General features: G+C 40.4%; 1 protein-coding gene across 8 annotated transcripts in view; it reads left to right on the top strand.

The window, feature by feature from the left end:
* Positions 1-14,670, top strand: part of neto1l (neuropilin (NRP) and tolloid (TLL)-like 1, like) — a 146,334-nt gene that overhangs the window by 115,356 nt on the left and 16,308 nt on the right. For all 8 annotated transcript variants that reach the window (XR_008600428.1, XR_004847841.2, XR_002746470.3 and 5 more), the window contains exons 9-12: positions 6,276-6,317; positions 6,607-6,734; positions 13,435-13,517; positions 14,444-14,589. Coding sequence is in view for 3 of the 8 variants with exons in the window: in XM_035950862.2 (XP_035806755.2) it covers positions 6,276-6,317; positions 6,607-6,734; positions 13,435-13,517; positions 14,444-14,589 (399 nt within the window). In the remaining 5 variants the exon portion in view is untranslated. The remainder of the gene's footprint in view (positions 1-6,275; positions 6,318-6,606; positions 6,735-13,434; positions 13,518-14,443; positions 14,590-14,670) is intronic.

Here is a 14,670-nt window from a genome sequence, read left to right as displayed (position 1 = left end):
TCATACATATGCAACATACAGCATTTCATGTTCATGCCGCAATCAGATTCTAGCGGTGTGCCTGAGCTGAGCGGTGCAGCTTATAAAACACGGGGTTAAATCATCTGTTGTTGAAGGAGTGCACCTTCTTTATGCAGTTCATCAACCATTTTATCATTCCATGTAATTGATTGGATCGATTAATCAAGGAGGACAGAGAAGGAAAGGAGGTGATGGATGGTAGGAGAGATGGAACCCAGCTGATTGAAATTCCAGAGCTGTAGTCTTAAAAGGTCAGGGGTCACATACAAGGCATTTATAGGCAGAGCAGCCTCTTAGCAGGACCTTTGTTACCATGTTAAGAACAGCCTTCATCAAAGGTGCATGAATGTGCATTAGTGTGCACGTGTGTGTGTGTGTGTGTGTGTGTGTGTGTGTGTGTGTGTGTGTGTGTGTGTGTGTGTGTGTGCACCTCCATGCGTGCATGTATTCCTCTTGGGTTGCTTGGCCTTGTGATCGTGGTGGGGTAAGTGATGCCAAAGCCCAATAATAAATCTCTGGTACAACCAGCATAGATGACCTGAAGGTCACTGTTTCATTAACTGTCTTCCTCTTTGATTTTCTCATCCCTCACGCCTGTCTGCTTCCCCGCCTGCCTAACTGCCCACTGCACTCACCTACAGATGCTCTGAAAGGCAAAATAGACGTGGATATAGAGGATGGAGGTTTTGCTAAGTAGTACAGCTGGACATGCTTAACCCTTACATAGTGTTCATATTTTATGCTTTCACAGTATAGTCCATGTCAGTTTTGACCTCATAGTAAGTGTCTATACCAAATTTTAAACTATAGATCTATTTAGAATGTCTAAATAGCCTATGTCACATTAATAAATGTATGATTAATCCTTAATAAATGTTTCAGGGAGCAGGGAGAATGTTTATTTTAAGTTTTACAAAACTTGTTTTTGGAGAAGAATATCTACTATTACACAGTATTATGTCCTGTTTTACATAAGACATAACGTCCGTGTAGTTTCTCATTCATCCAGGTCATGGTTATCCAAAGTTGTTTAAATCAATCCAACTGGACTTTAAGAAGGTTCCTTGAAGACGTTTCACCTCTCATCCAAGAGGCTTCTTCAGTTCTGTTCAGAACTGAAGTCTTAAAGTCCAGTTGGATTGATTTAAACAACTTTGGATAACATAAGACATAACCTGTTTTGGATCTGGGTTTTACTTTGTTCCAGTCTTAATGCTAGGCTAGTTTTATCATCTCTTTGTAGGTGCATATTTAACCTTCAAAAATGGGAGTGTTTTTTCTTTGTTTTATTTCTAAGCAGAAAAGAGGAACAACATTACACCACATGCCTAATATTCCATAGGTCCCCATCATGCTGCCACATCAACTCTGACCAGTGGAGCCATAGATGTGGGACCTCTAGGGTGTCTGAAACTGGGACACTGACAGGGGATCCTGAGGGTCCTGTAATTTATGGGGTGGGGCCTCCATAGAGGTTTTTTATGGCACATCCTACAAGTGCTCGATCAAATTTGAATGTGGGGAGTTGCTCTTTGCACTCTTTATTAAGGACCATAAGCCGTTCCTGGGCAGTTTTTGTGGTGATGCAGGGCACATTGCCCTACTGGTGGTGTTTCTGACTGGGTATGCGTGGTCGGGATTAATCTTTAGATGGGTGGTAGTGACATCCATGTCACTGCCAGGACTCAAGTTTCCCAACACAACTGTGACAAGATTATCAATGCCACTCAGATTACGTGTTAATGTTGTGGCTCATGTGGAATTACTAAAATGTCAAACTACTGATAATTGATTAACTGTGTAAGTCTTTTTTTTTCAAGCAAAAATCTCAAATAATGCTACTACTTCCAGCTATTTATAGTTTGTTTTCTTGGTGTTTCTGAGGGGGTTTGACTATGAGAAGAAATCAACAAAATTAACATATCAGCTTTAGTTAAACTGTGATTTGTGTTTTTAGCTCATTTCTAACATTTTATAAAGAAAAAAATAATTGATCTGTTGAGAAAACAAGATTAAAATGATCATATTATCCATTGTTTTAATGGTTGTGGCTTAACTTTTTCCTACAAGTGGCAACTTCTGAGGCTAAGAAATATATGAAATCACAAGTGTCCAACTTGACAGCACAAATTAGCATAGTTAAAGCCTATTAGGCGCTGCCAAGATGGTGATGGGTAGAGCCACCATCCCAACTTGCAAAACTGCTGTTCGGGTAACTTATGGGTGACGCCAGGGATGACTTGTTAAACTTACTACACAATCAATGGTTTTCAGACTTACATGTACAGTCACAAGTGCAAAGCCACATAAAACAACACTCACGAGTCACATTAAACTGTGAATGAAACCAATATTGTCTGTAAATTTGAAAAAATAAAACAGTCTTGATTCAGTTCTGTGGGAAATAATAGAGAAGGAATGAATGTCTGTGTTTTTCTGTTTGAAGAAAAAAATCACTTAGTGTTGAAGTACACAACTCCTCTCAGCCCCTCTTCAGATGGAAAGTGGCAGCGTGGGTGGATTTGTTTGAACTGTACAAGCAAAGCAATGTTTTCCCCAAAAGACAAAAAAAAAAAAAAAAACTTGTTCACTACCACTTAGCTGTCCAAGGTCAGAGGAGCCACTTTTAAAATTGCACGGTATTCCCCATTCAGCTTTTTATAGATTGAATCATTCGAGCCTTAGTTGAAAGCAACAATTAATCAGGAGAGAAGTGTAGTAAAAGCCTCGAGAGAAACTCTTGAGTACACTCTAAGCACGTCTCCTGACTGCGGCTGTGTTGAATGCTTTAATGTCCCGTATGGTGTTAAAGCATCAAGGAGAGAGGGCTTTCTGCAGCCCTGCTAGATTTGTCACCGGTATTCAACAGGCTCTGTTTCTTTTCTCCATAAGGGCAGGTTAGTCTCTTCTGAATCCCCACGAGAGCACGGCTAAGATCAGGCCAAGAATCTTTCTCCTTTGATTATAGGTTTTATCCAGCGAGTGTCATCATCAAACACACCAAATGCTTACCCCGCCTTATCCACCATTTCATTCACTTTCTTTTTTTTTTCTCATCTGGTGTTTGTTGCCAGGTATACGCGACGTGTTCTTCGTGTCCGGTGTACACACAGTGAAGCTCTGACTCACGTCTAGACAGAAAAATTAGGGCATACATACAGACAAGAGAACGGTGACATTTAGGCACGGTGTTCACGCTGTGCAATCAGACCTCATTTTCCACACTGAGCTCGGCCAGTGGTAGCCACGTCTCGATTTGGCAAGGAACAATCAGATTTAATGTGAAGCCTTTTTTTTGTGTTTCCTATTTCTGCAGGATCTGTCCTCAAATGAATGCAGCCCAGAGATCACAGCAAACGGCATATCTTTGAAAGCACAACTGCTGGGTCTCCAGGCAGGAACAGAATGAGATCAGCAGGAATGTATTTAATGCTGTGGAGGGTTTGTTTTTTTTTACTTCAAAAAAAACAATGCTGTATTTCATGGCATGGTGACAAGGGGACGTGGTGCCATTAGAATGGTATGCTAGCTCTGAAAAATAGCCAAAGAATGGTTGTCCTCTGGCTACTTCAGTATTTGCCATCATTATTTCCTTTTATGTTATTGAAAAGTCAGACAGATCTATTTGCACTAAGCTCCTCATAGGGCAATTTCATTTAAAATTGAATTCCGATCATACCTCATATTAATTTGAAAGTCGTTTATGCTGTACAGGGTTTTGTATTTGAAAGTCTGCTAGACTGTGATGGGCAAAAGCACACAAACCTCCCTCCACACTGCACACGCTCACAGAAATGATGATGATGTGAAAGAAGAGCGAGATTGTTTAAGAGTCAATTTCTTTCTTGTGTGAAGTCATCTGAAGAGTGATATTGAATCTTTGGGGATGGGAGACCAGACTGTGATGTTGCACTAGCAGGAGGAGGTAACGTACTTCGGCGGGGGCAGGCCTGTTGATGTAATTTATTGCAACATTATACAGAAAAACTGCTTAGTACCTTTCGCTTCGAGCTGACTTTCAAAACTTTACCCGACACTTGCCTTTCCATTCAGCTAACAAAATGAATTGCTTGGCTTTAAATTTATTTTTGTGTTCTGAATGTGCAAAAGTTTGGATAAGGATTAGATTCATAGTCCCTGATGGTCTGCTAAAATTTTCTAAAAGGACATTGTAATGTCTTTTCTCTCCCATTTATCTCTGTTAAGCCTCGGTTCTGTTTTGTTCTGACTCCTAAATGAAACAAAGATAAGACTTAAACTTATGTGGGTAGCTCAGCAGAGTTCTTACTTATATTTAATAAGTCAGATTGAAAAACCTAATCCCTTCTGCGTTGCTATTGAGACTTACAGTGTCATCTGAACTGTAAGTAAATACTGACACGACCTCGTTGTCACGGCTGCATAGTTGGAAAGGCCGTTACACCTCCCAAAAACAACAGGTGTCTTGATTTCAAACCATAATAGGTTTTTCACAGCTACTTTAAATGAGGAAAATGGATCTGGTGTTATTATGCAAAACATAATTACACCAAATTACTGTAAAGCACAGCTGCAAATTTGACTGGCTAAAATACTGAATGTAACCCCAGGAGAACAGCATGAGGGTTTGACCTTGATCCTCTAAATTTGCTTGGAAAGGCTTTATTGCTGTAATTCAGGCTGATCCCATATTTTGGCCAATTCAGCTCTTATGAAGGAATTTTACATAATTTTAGATGAGTAGAGATACTGCAGTGAACTCATTCTCTTCATTTGTTTAGCGTTAAAGCGACTGAGAGCTTGTTTTTGCATTTTGCTCTCTCTTTAATGCACTGTCCTTCCACAGACATGCACATCATTGAGGTATATTTTGCCACACATATACAAAACTGTAAAAACCCAAGATAAATAAAGTTTAATTAATCTGTTTCATTTGTAGTGCATGCATGTAGCATGTCATACTCTGGTAGCGTTTTACCAAATGTAGTGCCACCACTTTGGTCTAGACTGAAATATGTGATTACAATCAAAAGCAATCTAATTGTCTTGTATGAGCCATTTTAAATAATTTGGTTCTCTGTGATTGCCCTACACTTTGGTTTATGAGTACATTCATAAGAATAACCCCATTCTCTAGCAAATTCTGGGCAGGCATAATGTTGCATGATTGTTTGCAGCCCTGTAATGTGACCCTACAGCCTTTGTCTTTCTATTGCGGTGTAGGATCCAACAACTTCTATCATGATTTGAACTCCTAGTGCACCAAAACAAATAGTAGTTACTGGATGTAAATCACTTCTACTAGCACAAATACAATGGAGGGTTTGTTGTCTTCTCCTATATGGTGAATTTTACATTGTTGACAGCAATGTAAGAGTGGAGCAGAATGATACTTGACCAGAACATCAAGAAGGGAAAAAAAAAGATCTGTGCTGTCTGAGGTTAACCAATCAGCATTGTCTTCTCTGACTTTAATCAATCAGCATCTAGTCCTGCACAGCAGTTTTTCAGGGCTGTTCAGGAATATCTTCCCATCAAGTGGGAACTTTTTCTACATGGGCAGTTTTTGCAGTCAAAACAAGCAAAAAGGTTCAGGCCTCACTAAAGAACCCAGAAGTTCCTATTTTGGAAAATGGCTCATTATGAGCATGTTAGCATTTAGCTTGAAGGACTGCTGGGTCAAAGTACAACCACATGCAGCTATTAGTATGATGCTATGCTCTTAGGCTTGTTGGTCTGCTCATGCTGATGTTTTATTTTTTTTTATAAGTGCGTGAACATGTTAATTTTTGGTTGTGGAGAGACATCAGTCTACTGAATGGAAAATGGTGGTATCAAAGTCACACTGCTCAACTAATGGTCTGGTTGTAGGTTTAAGCAGCAATTAGTAGGTCATTTTTTCTCTGACTTATTGTCCATGATTTGTTGCATTAATAGCAGGGGTGTTTGGAAACGCAGAGTGCAAAAGTCTTTAAAAATGTTCAACAATCATAATAATTAGAGGTTTCCTACGAAGAATCTCAGATTCAGGAGCTTGTGACCTTCAACCACCAGTTTTGGTCCAACATGACAACAGCTTCCAGCCGCAGAAGGAATCCTTTAAGGGTGCCAAAATAATTTAGGAGGGAGGACAGTAATTTGTTATCTTCGCAGGAAGTTCCCCGGCACATTGTTACACCTGGTTGTTTTTGCCTCTGTGAAGATTCTGATTTTGTAATCATGTATTAAAAATGAATGCCCTCTCTTCCCTCGCCCCTCTTCTGCTCTCTCCACAGATCCAGACTTTGCAGACTTGGGAGTACCCCCACCTCTCCCCTGTAGGTATACTCCCTCTCTCTCTCTCTCTCTCTCTCTCTCTCTCTCTCTCTCTCTGCCTCAGTTTCTTCTTTTGTCTCTTTCTGTTTTGTTTGTATTTGCATTCACTCTTCCTCTCAGCGCTCTATTTGTCTCACTAAAACCTATTTATACTGTGTTTCTTCCACTTAAATACATACAGATACATATTGAACTTTGGTTCTCTAATGTTTGCAATGTGTCATATTTGTGAGTCCATATGTGTGTGCACGCATGTGTTTGTGTGTGTTTATGCATATGTGTGTGTTTCAGCCTGTCAGTATGACATGGTTGGTCCAGAAGGTATCGTTGAGTCTCATCAGATCACCAGAGACGGGAAGGCGGGTGCCGCTGAGGCCGTCGACTGTAAATGGTACATCCGTGCTCCGCCGCGCTCCAAGGTTAGTGACATCAGCCGCGCTCCCATCCAACTGTGAATCTGATTTAAAGCCAAATTCTGAAATGTCACATAAAATAAACTGAAAGTGAAATTGTGTTCCCATCAGTTGGGTTGATGACAGCTCAACACGGTTACATCAGAAAGGTTGTTATTTAGCTGACAAACACTGTGGGTCTGTCATTACCATTCCTTGTGAAATTTTGTGCAGCTTCTGTTGAGATATTGACTATTTTTTTCTGTTTAATTAGCTGTTTCCATTCAGTATTTCTCCACGCATGCGGCAAGATCACGGGTTGCATCAGGAACCTTTGATATTGCATGTGGGTTTGTCTGCAGCTGTCAGCACTAACCCGATGTGAGCGTTTGTGGCTGCGGGGGTACGTGTTCCCCCCCGCTAGGGTCAGACAGATAGGCAGAAGGGTTTACTCGGGGTCAGGTCCATTTTTTTAATCAGTGCACTGTTGCCAAGAGGAATGGAGGGATGGAGGGAGAAAGAGGGAGAGATAGAAGGAGGGGAGTGAGGGTGGACTGGACAGACAGAGAGAGGCAGGGAGTGTTCATGCTGATAAAATAGTGTTGCCATGCGGTTTGACCCTGAGGCCGGCAACAGCCTGCATTTGTTTTCTCTGCCAGCGATCTGGACGCAACGTCCTGCATGCATATTCAAATATAGCCATGCATGCTCACACATTCACATGCACACCTTTGCTCCAACCCCTGAGACATACCAGACATGCTTCCTTATCTACCACAGGTACCTGTGCCGCATTAATGCTATGGGATTAAACATTTCCCGAGGGCAGAGCAGCAGTGCAGAAAAGGCCACAATTTATAAATGCTACAACTCCCCCATATGAGTGTATATGGCTTCATCCTATACGCACTTACAAAGTCCAGTCCATGACTGCAGTATATCCGCTGCTCAAGTAGTGTTCTGAGTCCATTTGCAGGGTTTGATTAAATAGAAAGAGACCACAACTTTACTTTCACTTTTATGGCAAGAACAGTTCTTTGAAGGACAGAAAATATTATGAGGTCTGCGTTTTTAAGCGCTAAAAGGTTTGGTCTCATTTGTAACACTGTAATTGTAAATGCGAGGTTAAATAGACCTGTGTTTTATGTTAAAATGGCTTTGGGATGCTCTTAAAGCCAGTATAACATTCTATTCCGACATTTTAGCATATGTGAGAGTGTATTTAAAATTTAGATTAGAATAGCTTTCTTTAACCATAAGGCTGCCATTGGCTATTGCAAAAGTGACTCAGTGTATAACTTTATGTTAGCTGGGTTCATCGTCTTGAATGCGTTCTCCTGTTATTCCTTTGAGTGAGTTAGGGCAGATGCAGTGTCAACTTAACTGTATAACTATTTGTTTCACTAATTCAGTGCTTGTTATAGTTACTTGATGTTATTTGTCTTACTTTGTGGCCACCGTAGAGCTCTTTTTAAAGTTACACAGTACACATTAGCAAAGCTATGAAGCTGTGTTCCATCCCAGATGAAAAGTGTGATTCGGCTCGTAGTGTTTTTTAATTTATTTACACACACAGGTTTTTCGTGCTGAGCTGCAGGCTCTGGTACTGTACACACACACTGGTTTACAATGTGACTGGATGATAACACTAGTGTGACTGTGATTCATGGTCACAGCACTTGTTCTTATCTGGCATATTCTTTAGGTTGCATATTTCCTCGTAATGCCCTTGTTTCCCTTCAGAAATGACCTTCAGACTCAGCTGCTTCAAAACCCAAGGCCACAGGATCTATAAGACTGTCTACCTGTAGACCTTTTCTTATTCATCAGGACTCATGTGAAGCCATCCAATAAGTGTTGCATTGAAACAGGCATTAGGAGGGACCTTGGCCCCAGTTAAATGTTACGGTCGATTCAAATATGTGGCATTGATTTCTCAGTCCCTGTAAGTGGAGTGCGTATGTCTGCCAATATGTTGCATATATTGTATTTTGCGTGCATCCATGTGTGTGTGGCTAAGAACAGGTTTGTGCATGAAAGAGCGGCAGAGCGAGCCATCCTGGCAGTATGATGTATTTTACTTGGTCTGAATGAGCGTCATATTTCACACTGCAGAAGAGCCTCACAGGGCAAGTCATGGGCCAAAGGCTGACAACCAATTGGCACTGACGGACAAGGCAGAAAATAAAATTTTTAGTACAAATCTATCTTCAGAGACACACAGTCCTGAAGCTCTCACCTGCACTGCAACTGTTCACGCTCAGTTACACATGAAATATGTAAAACCTACAGTGTCTCTCTTTGTCTGCTTTGGTTCCTCACTTCCAGTCGCTTTCTCAAACACACACACACACACATGCAAACTCACATGCTACTGTAGTGAAGGCGATATAGAGAGTGCCGCCACCACCGCCGCTCCCCCAGTACTGTGTACGTGCATGCGTAAGGTTGCACATTGTGCAGAGCAGGGCGTTCATTTCCCTGTGCTGATACAGTACTGCACTGTACCCAGTGTGCCAGAAACAGCAGAGAGATAATGACATCCTATACCGGAGGCTCTAATTAGACTGCACCGGAGCACTCCAGAGAGAAAAGAGGAGAAGGGGGTACAGAAGAGGAGGAGGAATGAGGAAGGAGGGGATAAGGGAAACAGATACTTAATAATGCATGTTATCAAATATCTAAATGTATAAGGATGGAGTTTAGAGGTGGGGTGGCAGATGGCAGAGAGAGGGATGGCATTAAAGGTAAAGACAGAGGAGACATACCTGCAAGTAAGCAGTTATGACCATAGCACTGCACCAGTTTTAAAGTCATGACGTTTTTAGTTTACACCACCATATGTCATTTATTTTTAGCTTGTCCTGCTAATGGATTTTTCAGAAACTACCTTGAAAAAACAAGTAATTAGCTTGCACTGATATTCAAAGCAAAATGCGTAACAAAATGTCACCTTTCAGATATAATAGTGTACACGTGTTTGATATAAAAATAAAAAAAAACAAAAGGTAAGTTAATTTGGAAGGATAAAGATACGATCAGTGTTTCGGTGATGAAAATTGGACGCTAAATTTACAAAACTGTCAACTTGTCTGCTTTTCTAGTAACTCTTCCTCCTCTGGTTATTATGGTGTGGACAGCTGTCCAAACTCGGCTGACAGCTGTTAGTTGTATAGAGGAATATTTTCAGCCGCCTAATCAGTTAGTGTTACTTTCCACACACCATTTGTGTCCTGTCTGTTTTACACAGTTTGGATTTTTCCACCACACTTGTCTGCACTGTCAGACACCTTCCGCATCTTTTCATGAAGATAATGGTCAAAATATAGGCATTCATTGTGACTGTAATGAGCAGTGCGCAGTATTACGGGCACCTTTTAGCAACAGACAGAATATACTCTTCCCCCTTCAATGATGGATTCTACGTCATTATTGGGTGCAGCAATCAATGAAGAGGCAGCCTATTTTCCTGCTGGAGCCAATCTCTCACCTTACAAATTGGCGATTGTATCTTTCTGATCCATTGCCGTCATTTGGCTTTGTGATGCCATCTGCACTCAGATTTTTCTTCATCATTGATCAGTTAGAGTTCACCAAAAGAGACCAGAGGAAAAAAAGCATCAAAAGCTGTTTGTATATTTGTTCATTTCTGGTATGGTTTTTTTTTGCCATATAATGAGGCAGTCTTTTTCACCTTCTAGTCTGTGCAAACAGTAACCTGTATCTGTCACGCAATGACTTTGTGTATGTAACAGCCGATCAAAGACATTATAACCAAGAAGAATTTCACTTATTTTTCCATGCTCAAACTCAGCAGGATGCACATAAGTAAAATGGAAATGACTGCAGGCTGTGATACCAAAAAAAAAGCCCCATTTCATTTAATAAAAATACCCGAGACCATAAGGCCGTTATCTTTTACAACATAAAAGGGTGTGTGTAGCACATGCGGTGTTTCTTTTCCTTTCAGTTTAGCTAGACAGACCATGTATAGCCTGAAGTCACAGAGCGAGTGATACACTGCATTATGGCAAATGTCTCAAGTGCAGCTCTGAAATACAGTATGTCATAGAATAATAACAGGACTGTGAGTATACAGTCATGTAAGTGGCTCAGTGAAGTTACATTAAGGTACTGCAATGCCTTGAGCTAAGTGCTAAGGTCAGCGTGCTAAGATGATTAAAATGATAATAATAGCATGTTGATGTCAAGGTAACATTTTTACCAAGTTTGCTATCTTAGTTTAGCAGCTGAGGCTGATAGAAATGTCATTAGCCTTTCAGTATTTGGCCATATACCAAAGTATTAGACAAAATAAAGTGCTGGCTTGATGTTGCTGGATTGGTGAGCGATCATGTACCAAACATGGCCCATGTTTCTCTGCAGTTCACCCAACAGTTGTTGAGCCCATGTGATAAAAACCACTTATGTAATTTGCATTGTAGCACTGGAGGAAAACTCACAGGTTCCCCAAAGTTAACAGTATCCATTGTCTGAAAATCATAAATGCCTGTGTTGAATTTTGTGCCAGTCCATTCTGCAGATGTTAAAAATATTTGACATGATAAAGTCAGTAGAGGTCCTCCTCAGGGGACCATGAATGTGGGAACAACATCTCTGGATGCACAGCTAAAAGCCGGCCACCACCTTCCCCAACACCACCAGCATTCTGCTTTTGTCCAAAAACAGCTGTGATGGTCAAGATTGGGGGATTATGCTCTTTAATGACTGCAAGTTCGTTGCTTTAATTAGCCATTAGCACTAGATGAAGTCTATGCAAAAATAAAATGTAATGTTTTTATCAACAATGTTTTGCATTTGCAATTAGTCTCCCCTGGCTGAAATAACTTTTATTGGTTACAGATGGCTGCGTTCAGTGCATTCTTTGTGCTGTGGGTGGAAAACTTCTCGTCTAATTTGCTTTGTACTCGCTGACGATGGAATGACTGGGCCAAGTGTCGTAATTATCATGCTTATTGGGACCTTTTCCAATTATTTGCCTCTTGAACTCTAAAACAAATGGACATAAATTTGGCTCAGAGCACCTTACCATAACCTTAACCTTGACTATAACCTTAACAGTTCCACATTAAATCTGACGTCTTTGGCAATCTGTCAGATGGAATGGAGCCATCATCTACTCTTAATAAGTACTTTGTTCCTAGAGAAAGTGTTTTCTGACTGTTGCCCCGTAGCACTAAGTTTTCCATGTTCTGAAAAACTGATTTTAGCAGCATTTATTTTTTGTTTTATTGCAGTGTCAAGTGATAGTCCTCTTAGAGGACTGACCAAATCACTGCATCATCCACCATGTTGAGAACCCAAATTTTAGACACTTGTAATACATCACCAATCTGAAGATCCAATCATATTTAAGGCACTATATTGGAAATCTATGTAACATTGATGAGACCACAACAACACAGCATGAGATGTCTGCAAAAAAATAAAGTCCTCAGAGCCTTCTCCAATCCCCAGTTCTACCTTCAAAGATTAAGTCCACGCAGTCCTAGAAAAGTCACAGTCACACTACCCATGTGTTGTGTGTATATGCATATGTATGTACACATATACTGTACATATATATATACAGTATGTATATGTATATATATATATACAGTATGTATATGTGTGTTGTATATATACATATTTATCTTTAGATTGCATTGTAAGGCCTTCAGTGAATGAATCAACTGTAACAGTATTTCATTCCACTCTGTCCGCATGGCAGACAATAAATGTCCTGTTTCTTGTGACAATGCCAATATAGCCAACAAAGTGGCTGAATATGACAATTTCTATTAGATAGAAGATTACTGACATCAATATGAGACCTCAGGGGAACTGGCTAGCTTGTTTTCCCTCTCCGATCCATTTCACTTGTCATGTTGTTGAAGCCAAGTTGACATTGCAAGGTCCATTATCCTGCTCCATCTGCAGCTTTCGTCTTTGGCCATTTAAAGCGTCACATTTCCCTGTCACAGTTCGGGAGCGGTCCGCTCATTAACCGTAATGATGGCGAGCGCTGTGCTCAGCGGACCAGAACCATAGCTGTGATTGGGAGATCTCAGTCTGATGGATGAGTGACAGACAATGATGCGGAGGCAATCGGGAAGTGTTGAATAGCTGCTGAGACGAGTCAAGGTGGATAGCAAGGTGGATATTTCACTCACCGAGATTGTTGGGATAGTAAAATAGTGCATTATACTGTATCTGTCATAGTGTACTTGATGATTAGTTCGACATAAGGTAAGTCTGTTATATACTGAATATGTTTGGAGCCCACTGGTCCAAAAGTACTTCAAATTGAAAAGAAAGCCGGTGACATTTTCGCTCTTGAACATCCAAAGCTTGTGTAAAATGGCCAAGGTCTCCGTAAAGTTTAAGAAGGTTGTAGGTTTTGTGTAATGTTTTATCTCAACAGATATGGATAATGAGTCCAAAGCTAATAGACCCTGTCTGTCTTTGAGTCCTCATTTGATATGCGTATGTAATGACTTTGTACTAGCTGCAGTCTGTCAGTCTTATTTCATTACAGGGCTGCTATATCAGGCACTGGGATAATGAGTAAGATGCACAGGCAATAATAGCATGGAGCTGAAACCTTTTTTCTCACTTTTCTGTCCTCCTCTGTTTTGCTCACTTCTTTCCTCTGTCATGTCCAAATGTTACCGCATCCTTTGATTTTTTGCCACTTGATCTCTTCTTTCTGTCTTTGTTTTCTCAGATCTACCTGCGTTTCCTCGACTACGAGATGGCAAATTCCAACGAATGCAAGCGCAACTTTGTGGCGGTGTATGATGGTGGCAGGTGTGACTTTTTGGCATCTTTAATTGGACATATCATACAGCAGCCTGTTATCGCACATTACTGTATTAGGCCATTTGTCTTTTAAACATGACTTAAACATGCTATTTACTCTGAGATAACTTATAAAATTTGTCCTAATATGTTGGGTTGATCTTAGATCTACTCTGTAACAGACTCTTTTAATCACAATTGATCAACACATTGCATTTCACTTAAAAGGCATCAGTTTGTGACAGAAGCAAATGGAGTTATCATTTTCTAGTCCAAACACAATTTAAATAGTTTCAGGTAATTAAAGGAAAGTTTTTAGTTTTTATTATGTTAATGAGAGTTGGACAGAAAAGCTTAGAAATATCACATTTTTCACAGTAAATATGGGTGACTTTAATTTAGAATAAAGACTAGAAACTGCAACCTAGACATAGTGTGGCATATAGCTCAGGTAGCATGACATTTTGTCTGCTTCTAGTCTTCACAGTAAGCCAAAAATAACCAGCATTTAGCTGTAGCTCACATTTTAAGGACAGATGTGAGAGTGGCATTGATCTTCTTATCTAACTCTCAGCAAGCCATTTGTTTCCTACATACTTCACATGAACAGGTCTGTTAATATAAATAACTAGTTTTTTATCTCCAGATAATAAAATATTAAAACCCCGATTAAAGCAAACAAAATTTGATACACTAAGATAAGGATATAATTGAATCATTATCGACAATGCACTTAAAAATATAATCTCAGGAGTGTAGTTTGCTATCTTGAGCTATCCAGACTTTATAGTTGTGATCACAAGATAACCATCCTGGAAAAACTGCGAGCACCAAAGACATTCTGTGCAACACGGTGGATTACTGAGATGCGCATTGGACGCCCGTGTTGCTTGATGATAAAATATGCATTCTTATCTCATCCTGTCTCGACTCAGTTCGGTGGAAGACTTGAAGAGCAAGTTCTGCTCCACGGTGGCCAACGATATCATGCTGGTGTCGACGCTGGGAGTCATCCGGATGTGGGCGGACGAGGCCAGCCGCAAAAGTCGCTTCCGCATCCTTTTCACAACCTACCAAGAACGTAAGATGAGAAAACAGACACCCACATTCATGCACACGGACTGTCGTTCGCCGGTAGTTACTACAATGTGACACACTTACT

The sequence above is a fragment of the Amphiprion ocellaris genome, chromosome 22, assembly GCF_022539595.1.
Source record: "Amphiprion ocellaris isolate individual 3 ecotype Okinawa chromosome 22, ASM2253959v1, whole genome shotgun sequence".
In the NCBI taxonomy this organism is placed as follows: domain Eukaryota; kingdom Metazoa; phylum Chordata; class Actinopteri; family Pomacentridae; genus Amphiprion; species Amphiprion ocellaris.
Note: the sequence above shows the minus strand (reverse complement) of the source record. Positions and strands in the feature narration are given on the sequence as shown.